Below are 11,503 nucleotides of genomic sequence, written 5' to 3' on the forward strand. Positions count from 1 at the left end.
GTATAAGAATGAGGTGGAGAACCAGACTGGAAAGAGTATCAAAACTCTTCGATCAGATCGAGGAGGTGAATACTTAAGTACAGAGTTTACTCAGTTCCTCAAGGACCATGGGATATTATCCCAATGGACACCTCCTTATACACCTTAACTCAATGGTGTCTCTGAAAGGAGAAATCATACATTATTAGTTATGGTACGGTCCATGATGAGTTTCGCTGACCTACCCATCTCATTCTGGGGATATGCCCTAGAAACTGCAGCTTACCTTCTGAACAGAGTTCCAACTAAGTCGGTAGTGTCTATACCATATGAGATATAGAAAGGGAAGAAGCCTGATCTTAAGGTTGTTAAGATTTGGGGCTACCCTGCCCACATTAAAAGACACAACCCCGATAAGTTAGAATCAAGGACAGAGCAATGTAAATTTGTGGGACACCCCAAGAAAACTTGTGGGTATTATTTCTATTATCTCGAGGACCAAAAGGTCTTTGTAGCTAAGAGAGCAGTGTTCCTTGAGAAGGAACACATTATTGACGGAGACAGTGGGAGAATGATAGAATTAAGCGAGGTTGGAGAACCAAGCTCAAGCACCACTCTACAGCCCGAGTCTGTTCAGGTACCTAATACACAAGTATCAACTTTACGCAGGTCTGATAGAGTATCCCATCCTCCTGAGAGATATGTGAGACATATTAGAGCAGAGGATGTAGAGGATATTGATCCTCAAACCTATGAGGAGGCTATTATGAGTATAGACTCTGGGAAGTGGCAAGAAGCCATGAATTCTGAGATGGATTCTATGTACTCCAATAAGGTTTGGAACCTAGTTGATGCGCCCGAAGGCATTGTACCCATCGGTTGCAAATGGATCTTTAAGAAAAAGATCGGAGTAGATGGAAAGGTAGAGACCTATAAAGCAAGGCTAGTGGCTAAAGGGTATTGTCAAAGGCAAGGTGTTGACTACGACGAAACCTTCTCACCCGTAGCAATGCTAAAATCCATCAGAATTCTATTGGCTATTGTAGCACACTATGATTATGAGATCTGGCAGATGGATGTGAAAACCGCATTCCTCAATGGGAACCTCGAGGAGGAGGTGTATATGATGCAACCTGAGAGATTCGTATCCAAGAACTGCCCAGACAAGGTGTGTAGGTTGCTTAAATCCATTTATGGACTAAAGCAAGCTTCCCGAAGTTGGAACATAAGATTTGATGAGTCAATCAGATCTTATGACTTCGTTAAGAACGAAGATGAGCCTTGTGTATACAGGAAGGTAAGTGGGAGCGCTATCACCTTTTTGGTGTTATATGTGGATGACATCCTCATCATTGGGAATGACGTAGGAATGCTATCCACAGTAAAGACTTGGTTATCTAGACACTTCTCCATAAAGGACTTAGGGGAAGCATCCTATATCTTGGGGATTAGAATCTATAGAGATAGATCCAAGAGGATGCTTGGCTTGTCCCAGTCCAGGTACATAGAAACCATTGTCAAAAGGTTTGGCATTGAAAATTCTAAGAAAGGGCGAACATGGATATGATACCTTATGCCTCAGCAATATGGTATATCATGTATGCCATGCTATGTATTAGGCCTGATATAGCACATGCTCTGAGTGTCACGAGCAGGTATCAGGCGGATCCAAGCTTGGAGCACTGGAAAGCAGTAAAGTGTATCCTTAAGTACTTGAGAAGGACTAAGGATCTTTTACTAGTATATGGAGGTAATAGCCTTAAGGTTGAAGGCTTCACTGACTCAAGTTTTCAGTCTGATGTCGATGATAGCAAGTCGAATTCAGGGTATGTGTACACCTTGAATGGAGGAGCAGTGTGCTGGAAGAGTTCCAAGCAAGATACCACTGCTGACTCGACCACAGAGGCGGAGTACATTACTGCATCAGATGCAGCAAAGGAGGGAGTCTGGGTGAAGAAGTTCATCACAGATTTGGGAGTCGATACAGATAGCGACAAGTCGACTTCCTTATATTGCGATAACTATGGGGTGATTACTCAAATAAGGGAACCCGGGTCTCATCAGAAGTGTTCTGAGGAGGTTCCAGCTTATAAGAGAGATCGTAACCCGAGGAGATGTAGTAGTGGAAAGAGTTCCATCCGAAGATAACATTGCAGATCCACTGAAAAAGCCGTTGTCTCAGATTGTCTTTGAGTGTCACAGGGGTCTGATGGGGATCAGACACATAGGTGATTGGCTTTAGGTCAAGTGGGAGATTGCTAGTCATAGGTGCCCAGCAAGCCAATAACGTGAGTGATGGCACGTGTGACTTGATACATAATCTTTTTGCTTATTATATTTTGGCGTATATCACTTTATAACTATTGCATAAATGCATATATATATTGTGATGTCCTTGGATTTGTGCAATGGGAATCGGATCGTGATGAGATCACGATAATGAGATCAATTCACCTTCAAACACATATCCTAAATAATCCCAGTCATAGGTTACTCGAGAGGGACATCGTGATAACCGGATAGACTAGTGTGCTGTATACCCGTCCATATGATGGATGCAGCTGGTCTCATAGTTGCTCGTGTAGGGACACTAGGGATACAGTACAGGTGCTCATTGGAGAATGAGTTCACTGATTGATCCGCTTACGGAATGCTGGATGGTTAATGATGCCTTATTGTCAGACAACAATTCCGTAGTCCTAGTGGTGTATCTGGTCCTTAGACTTGAGACACCAAGGATGTCTTGTATGAGTGCTCCACTCTTTGATACCAGACTTATAGGTTTGGCTGTCCCAGATCTAGTTCAACTGGTCATTGGGAGTGGTAGTCGACCTTACGAGGGCTATTGAGTGTCGATAGAGGATTATCCACTCTCGGCGTCATGAGAGGAATATCCCATGTGTTATTGCTCAGACAAATCCCTGGCCAGGGTCATTCGGGTTGAGAGAGAAAGAGTTCTCTGGGAGAATCCGATTAGAGCGAGACTCGAGTAGAAACCGTATGGGTCTGACAACACCATGCTCGATATACAGTCTCTGGGATATTAGATGGATGAGGGACTATAGGTACATGGTAACTGAGGACAGACATATCCAATGGATTGGATTCCCCTGTATCGTCTGGGGACTACGGCGTAGCGGCCTAGTACGTCCGTAGTCGATGAGTCGAGTGAATTATTACAGAGATAATAATTCACTGAGTTAGAAGGAGTTCTGACAGGTATGACTCACGGCCAGCTCGATATTGGGCCTAGAGGGTCACACACATATGGTAGGCATTGTGATGAGTAGAGGTTCGGATATGAGATATCCGATGGAGCCCTTGTCTTATTGGATGCAGATCCAATACCCACTAGGGAAGGACCCATTAGGGTTTGACACGGGATCTCTATAAATAGGAGGGATTCACAGCCTCATAGGCTAGAGTCTTTGCTTGCCTTTCCTATTCTACTCTTCCTCTCCACCTCAGAGCAGGCCTGGAGTCTTGAGGAGCGTCGTCGCAACCCTACTGTGTGGATCACCGCTAGAGAGGAGGATGCTTGACCTCCTTCACCCTCTCCTAAGGATCTGTAAGGAAACAGGATATACGATCTCCCTAGGTAACACAATCTCTATACGCAGTTTTGTATTTTGCGGATTTTTGCGCACCAATCTTTGCACGACGACGAACATCTCTTTGGGAATCGGGGATTTTATTTTCTTGTTCTTCCGCTGCGCATATGATGTCGCCCCCCATGATTTCCCAACAGTATGCCCATGTAAGGACTGTGTTGAGCCCAATGAGATGCCCAAATAGTGCCCCAAGAAGTGGTACCATAATGGCACAGTCTTTGAGACTTTGTCAGGCGGTGGTATCACCAGTCTAGGCGGTGGTACCGCCCAGCACAGCATCTCAAGTGGTGGTACCGCCAGACTGGGCGGTGGTACCGCTCGGACCCAGGAAACCCAAGATGAGATGTTTTTAGGCTCCAAGTTTGAATCAACTTGAAGCCTATATATAAATACCCCTCTCATCCCTGGTTAAGAGATACAAGCAGAGAGAGTTTAAAAGTGAAGAAACGCTGTTGCAGTCTCTTTAGAAATTTTCTCCTCCACTATAAGTTTAGAATTATGTAAGAAAGGAGTGAGTGCTTATAAGGGTTGTCTCCTAAACCCGTGAAAAGGAGAAGAGGGGTGTAAGAAGGAGATTGTTCTTCGTCTATTAAAGGAAGATCGATAGTGGATGTCGATGGTCTCGATGGAAAAGGAATCGACAAAGTAAATATAGGTCACGACGACCGAACTATTCTAAAATCTGGTTTGTATTTTACTTTAAGTAATTTATCTTTACTGCAAACCTCTTAGTAGCTTACTATCTACAATACATTTTCGAACATGTGTTTCAAGTTAAGCATTTCCGAGTTCGAGTTTCATCGTATGAAAGATTTTCTAAAACTGATGTTTTTATCAGCTGCACTAATTCACCCTCCCTCTTAGTGCTGCTACTTGATCCTAATTAAATTAAAACCAATATGATGATTTTGATTTGACATGCTAATGATATAATATGTTAAAGAAGATAACAAGATTTTGCATTAAGAGACTGACCACCTGAAGTACTGTATATGATACTACTTGTATCATTCAAGTAATACTGCATTACAAAATACCAAGCTCTCCAATTTACATCAATCTTACTCAGAAATAGTTTATATTTTGCATCTACTAACACTCTCAAATTACATATTTAATGAAATATAAAAAGTAACTCTCAACAGACATTCATCAACATGCTATAGTAGTACTACAATCAGTGTCCACACAAATACATCATTACCGGAGCAATGGATGATGGTCCGGTAATGATGTATTTACTTATTTGTTTTTGCTAATTCCTTGTTGTTCTGCTAATCATGTATTTACTTTATATTCTTCATGAGAAGTTGTCAGATAAAACATGCTCGGTCCTACTCAATTTTCTCTGCCAATGAAGACAGACAAATTGTGGTCTTGTCCATAAACAAGATTGATTCAAATATTTGTAGATGACATGAACATGATACCAATTATTGATGGACGGATATGACTTCGTTGAACACGTCCCACTAGTCTGATCTGGCTTCCTCCTCAAGTTTCGTATTCTATCTCTCACCTCCATCAAAATTAGACACAGTACTTATTTGTAGGGCGTGTGTCCAGTCTCAACAGCTCACTGTAGCTACAAAAGACTTGGTCGGAGGAGGTAAAAGCCTGCAGCCTCGGTTCCCAAGAAAAAGTTCTTTCTAGCACAGCTCTCGTGATCCAAAGATCTGATTTCTAGTGACGCTCAGTGTGTTTCCCATAAGAAACACATCTCTCTTGGCTGTATTTGATCTTTAATTTCCCAAAGAAAAAAAACAAGCTTATTAGGTAATCAAACGTGATGTACCATTTATTTCCAGACAACGGACATTGGCATATTACATAGTAGGTGTGACGAACTATTTTTTACTGGTAGATAGATGGCTTCTACCCCAGCAATATACATAGCAGAAGTAGCAACCCCATTTCATCATCCTTTTCAGGCATGGAAGTGTGCGTCGTCGGGGGTGCTCATCCACAGTTTCGCTTTAAGAGCTGGCGTGGTCTTCGTGCGGCGGCTCGTACTTGTACACGTTGCGTCCTTTGATGGGCTGAACTGGTCTTGCGTTGTCCTTCTGCGAGAACGAGGGTTGAAGGAAGACGATGGTTAGGCAATGCAAGAAACAAAACGCTTCATCTGATGCATGGGAAAAAGATCAAACACCACACGTACATCATGCACGGGAATCCTCAGCGACGCCAGTTGACTCTCCGTTACGCTCTTCACCTAAACAACACCATACGATTCGGAGAATGATCATTCGACTTCCATGAGGAGATGGTAAAGGAGTGGCGGTAGGCACACGCGTACCTCTTTCATCACCGTCCATGTAACAGGCTCACCGCAAGGTGGGGTTGTCAAAGAGCCACTGTACCTGAAGTATGGTTCTCTCACACCTATAAGAGGTGGGCGGATAGTCCCCACATACACGTTGTCCTGATTCTGGAGAGCTATTAGACCCTCCGACAACTGTGCCAAAAGAGACCGAAAGGAGAAAGAGGGGAAAGAGTTAGTCCAGCAGCTGACGAGAGAGACATAATAATCCTTCCACCTGCATGTCAAGCAATTATTGGAGGGGAATGCGAACCTGGTTCAAGAGGGGATCAGCAAAGTGACCAAACTCGTACAACATGCCAATGACTGCTATTTCTCCCTCCCGAGTAGTGTGCACCATGTGCAACTCCAAGGGATACCTGTCGACAAAACTAGGAGTTGAGCTTGCCGATCGCTGGATCTACAAGTAGCAATAAACTTTGTAGTTCGAACCTTTTGCCATAGAGTTCATGCTCGGACGGTGAGTGCCAGTGGCACTGCCGGAGATGGAATGTCTTCTCGCCGATCACAAGATCTCCTGGCGACCACGTCCAATTCACCTGACACGCATGCAACATCACAGAGAACGTAGGATTCAGTACTGTTAAAGCCAAGACATGAGGGCATTCCGGACTCTGTTTCTCGATTACCAGGATCTCATGCCCCTTGTTCTGCAAGAAAGCAGGTCTGGTGCCGTAATTTGTTCTCAAGCTCCCCAGTGATGTGCTGACGATGATATTGCTTGGTTTAATCGAAATCGGTGATTGTTGTTCTCCAGTTTTGCACGTCTCCCATTCTTCATGAAGGTCTCCCCAGTGTTGAGGTCCGAGCTCGCTACATGGATCGTAGCTGTACTCCCAATCAGCTCCTACCAGTAAAACGAGATGACTCAGTCAAAGAGGCCTAAATTTACATGAGACCTAAAGCATGGTCTTAGAAGGCCACTCACCAACACCACTTGCTTCCGTTGCCATGACATGTGATTGGAGGACGAGGAGGAGGGCTAGTGAAGCACTCAGCCATTGGAATGGAATTCTAGAGTTCCTCATGCTCGGAGATACAGGAGGAATCGGTGCAGGTTATGTGATCGCAGTGCGCTTCTTCTTATATAGGGATCGAGTGTGCATGAACAGATGCTGAAACCCGGTGGAAACATGGAAACGTTTACGAAGACAATGGATTAGCCCTCACCATGTTGTCGCCATTTTAGTAGTACTTCGTCCTTTGATGAAGACTTTGTCTTCTCTTCCACCGCTCACGTTTTTCAGATGACAACGTCCTTACCCTAATAAATGTCAATATGCCTTCTCCACAAGATTGATAATGAAGAGGTTTAGTAACACTTGACAACCTAATGATATCTCACTATTATTCTCTTGACAGATGCATCCACGGACGAAACAAAGAGAACCTTGACAGACGAGTCGTCTCGATCACTAGCTTTGTCGCATGCATGGAAGAAAACTGGGGGGCGGCTAACGTGAAAAACATGAAGCATCAATCTGACAAGATTGGGAGAAGCTTTATCTTACGTTTTACAGCATGCAAATATGGCTTGTTACCAATCTCCTCTCGACTTTGAATGATACTATGGATATTAAATGTTGCTGACACAATAAGTACCCATGTGATTGTCTACCACAAAGTTTCGTGATTGTCTACCACAAAGTTACTAGCTTTATCTTATTAGCAGCAAATGCTACTAATAAGCCAAATAAGTACCCATGTGATTGTCTACCACAAAGTTTCGTGAGAGTTGCAATCTTGCTTCAACTTTATTTTCCCTTTTTTTTTTTACGAATGATGAGGATGTTAGTCCTGCCACATTATGGTAATATATTAAAATATTTACAAGTTAATATCTAACATATTGGTTGGATGGTGATGTATCAGATATAAAAAAAATAAATTCTCATCTAATAATTTATACTAATCTGTAGAATATTATGTAGATACGGCACCTGTCAGTTAATAATCCTGCTGTAACAGAGTCAGATGATATAAATCTGAATGTGCTATTATTGATCCGAGAAAACTCATAGTGAAGAAGACGATGTGGTGTTATGTTGATATCTACTCATTGGAGACTATTCGACATCAAAAACTCAAGTCTGCCACAAAATGTGCATCTTTGTGGTTATGTCATGATAAGAAAGATAGAACAATATAGTCACCGTTTGAATCATGCTTTTTTGCCTCTCATAAACTCCGGACACAAGCTTTTGCCTTTTGTCGACCAAAGTTTACTGTCACTAAAGGCTGCTAGCTATAGCTATCCGCAACACAAAGTAAATGGAAGACAACGGCGTGCAACTTCTACATGAGTACTTAGAAAGATAGGGAGATCAAAGACATGTAATACGAATTAATAGGAAAAAAGGAGCTTTGTAGGATCTTCATTTTCTATCTGCAACACCGAGTAGGTTGTAGCTCAGACATAATCATTTATTCTTCGGCTATGTGAATAGTTACTGCGGGCGAAGGTCAATCGACTTATTTAGTGGCCAACTGAACTTTTGTGCTATCATGATAATTATGTCAGCATGATGGTGAAGATAGATGCAAGGTTCATTTCAAATTTTCCTTAACACGATTGAGGATCACTGTGACTATATATATACATATACTATATATAAATATTTTCTTAATAAATATTTATATTTTAGATTTTTCTCAATCGGAACCTCCCTTTTGTTTTTTGTTTCCAAACAGTATCTTTAATTAAAAAAATGAATTATTCCTTTTTTATTCCTGTTATAATGTTTTAGCATATTGTAGTATTTTTGACTTGTTATAGTATTTTGGCCACCATAATAATAACTATGTAGACATAGTTAAATTAATGGTGCCTTTCGATGATGCCCATATGTCTTATGAAACATAGGTTGCATAAGATAATTATCACACTAATTATATACGTCAAATACACCAATGAGACAGGGGAGGATAATAATCATGTCGCGGATGGACAAAATTGATTGCAATTGATACAACATTAATTTAACTATGTCTAACTTTTTATGTTTCTAAAAAAATTAAGATATATGCTTCTCTCAAATTTCTTTTGGACAAATATTATTGTCTAATTCTCTACTGATAAAATAATATCTATTTCTACAAGTCTACTATCCGCATGATTTGCCAGTGTGCTCCATTAGTTTAGAGATGACCAAGAAAAATGACCCACCACAAGTATACTTATCTTGTAATCCAAATAGGAAAGCTTCGTTGGAAAAGAACAAAGACAATTAGCATGAACTTAGTCAATCTAAAATGATAATGATCAAAGGCTCCATTGTTCTATATACCATGAAAAGAAAATCATGTTAAGTTCCTAACTAATAAAATGAACATAATTGTCCAATTATTACATTGTTGTTGTTCATTGCTTTGAATTAATGAAGCATCAAAGTAGTAAGCATAACCAAGCATAAGTATATACATCATTATAATGATTAGGTTGGCTAAACTGGTGGCTGTCCAAAGATAAGGTCACATTGCTCGTGCAAGAGTCTGCAATGAACCCTTCTAAAGACTTCAAGTAATGACTAACTTATAATGGTTTTTTAGCATACATTATGGACCATGCTTGGACTTGTTTTTGATGAATTAAATGATTTATAAATCTAATTAATGGACAATCCAAATATTTTCTTCTGTATTTGGCATAGAAAAACATCAAAACCATAAACCCTAGAAGAACTATGGAGGAATCATTTGAAAGCAAACTACCTTGTTTCTTAGGCCTTGATTAAGTTCATTATTTTATGTACTTGTTATGTGTTTTGCAAATGTTCTATGTTCTCATGCTCAACCTTTATTTGTATATTATGTTCGTGGCATATGATTTATCTTTATGCTCATACATAACTCTCATGGTTCATAATAGTCATCAAACATCCATCATCATGAGTCCATCCCTTAGGTTATTTTGGTAAATATAGACAAGGAGAGAGGGAGAGAGAGTGAGAGAGACAGAGAGAGAGAGAGATATGCCCCAACATTGCTAGCATAAATGTAGGGTTTGCCCCACAAAATAACTCTAGATTTTACATGTAAAATATGCACAAAAAGAAACATTGCCTATAACATCATGTATACTGAATTAACTAGCTGCTACCTACCTGTGTATCATAGATTTGAAGACCGACAAGTGCTCTTCCTTTTGGCCATTTGCCCACAATTTTCATGAAAAAAAATTGCAAGTGATTTGGAAAGGAGCGGACTCACTTTGTAAAGGACCAACAACTAGAAATTTTAGTGAATGCCTCATAGCTATCTTTGCTCTTAAGAATTGGTACTATGTGGACAGTACATAAAACAAGCCAAGCCAGCCATGGACATTTTATTTAATGTAGTAGTAGTTCAGTACATTGACAGAAAAGCCCCAGCCATCCATGACATAATGATCTAAGCTATACATGGCAGCAAGTACTTGAAAGCATTTGCCCCATATACTGAGCAAATCTTACACATCCTATATACTACTGTAGCAGATAGCAATTCATGGCAGCAGCATAGTCTTAGGGCATGCAGCAGATAAGCAGTGGTGTGGTAATTTGTCCGGGCGTGCAGTGCGTGCCGTAGTACTAACATCAAACATATTGTCGTTCTCGGCATCCTTCGTGGCACCAAAGGAATCGCCGACTGATGCATCTGCAGCAGCTTTTACCTTCTTCTCTCCGGGAATATTGTTGATGTCCTTCTTGACCTCCTCGTTGTTGCTTCCACCAGCACTACTGGAGCTAAACACAACTTTGTTATCAGCATGCACGTATTCCTTTACCTGAACTCCTCGAAGAGAGCTACCCAAGGGATTCTCCTCAAGCCTTCTGCTCTCCACACCAGTTTTGGAGAGGATGATGACCAAACCAAATGTAAAAACAAGCACAAATGACATCTTCATTGTTGATCAGCTACAACAAAGAAAAAAAATTCACCATTTCAATACTAAGGTATCCTATATGTAACAATTAATTTCGAACTTTGATATATTCAACAGATACAAATGCTAATATGGTTAAGTAAATAGCTAAAACTAGTATTAGTCTTCAAACTTACCTTGAACTCAATTCCTCCAAGTTTGAGATACTGGATATAAGATATGATATTTATAAGGGAACCTTCAAGGCCGGAAAAAATAGAGAAAGTAACAAGATAAACATTGGGAATCTTATTGTGCGTATCGGTCATGCACGCATATCATACGACATAGCGTGCCTACAGATTTATTGTGCGAATTACGTCATCTGCACCAATGAGATAGTGGTGAATAATAATCATGTCGCCGATAGATGAAATCGATTACAATTGATGTCTAACTACATATGCTAGTCAAAAGGTTCAAATAGGCACTTCACTCAACCCTATATTGGACAACTATTAGTTTCCCTAGTTCTCTAATGATAAGAAATATCTACTTCTATACCTATAGTATCGACGTTGTTTGCCAATTTGCTCATTACTCCATCATGTGTATGCTTGACTTGTGATGCAAATAGAAGAACTTCTTTGTAAACAAGTGCAGGGACAATTAGTATAAATTTAGTGAAGTTAAACCAACCAAAAGAATCATGTTAAATTCCTAACCACTGAAATGGATATAATTTTT

The 11,503-nt window shown here is 40.5% G+C and overlaps 1 protein-coding gene and 1 long non-coding RNA gene across 2 annotated transcripts; both read right to left on the reverse strand.

Annotated features, from left to right (window-relative positions):
• Positions 1-5,367: 5,367 nt before the first annotated feature.
• Positions 5,368-7,178, reverse strand: LOC135618173 (alpha carbonic anhydrase 7-like). Its single transcript, XM_065119033.1, has 7 exons — positions 6,842-7,178; positions 6,543-6,760; positions 6,346-6,452; positions 6,167-6,272; positions 5,890-6,048; positions 5,752-5,805; positions 5,368-5,653 (listed from the first exon to the last, which is right to left on the reverse strand). Exons 1-7 carry the CDS (start codon positions 6,939-6,941, stop codon positions 5,567-5,569), a joined length of 831 nt encoding a protein of 276 aa, XP_064975105.1. The 5' UTR covers positions 6,942-7,178; the 3' UTR covers positions 5,368-5,566.
• Positions 7,179-10,208: 3,030 nt separating this feature from the next.
• On the reverse strand, positions 10,209-11,081 carry LOC135618425 (uncharacterized). Its single transcript, XR_010489004.1, has 2 exons — positions 10,954-11,081; positions 10,209-10,808 (listed from the first exon to the last, which is right to left on the reverse strand). It is a non-coding gene; the product is annotated as an uncharacterized LOC135618425 (long non-coding RNA).
• Between the last annotated feature and the right edge of the window lie 422 nt (positions 11,082-11,503).

This window comes from Musa acuminata, chromosome BXJ2-8, assembly GCF_036884655.1.
Source record: "Musa acuminata AAA Group cultivar baxijiao chromosome BXJ2-8, Cavendish_Baxijiao_AAA, whole genome shotgun sequence".
NCBI classification, from domain to species: Eukaryota; Viridiplantae; Streptophyta; class Magnoliopsida; order Zingiberales; family Musaceae; genus Musa; species Musa acuminata.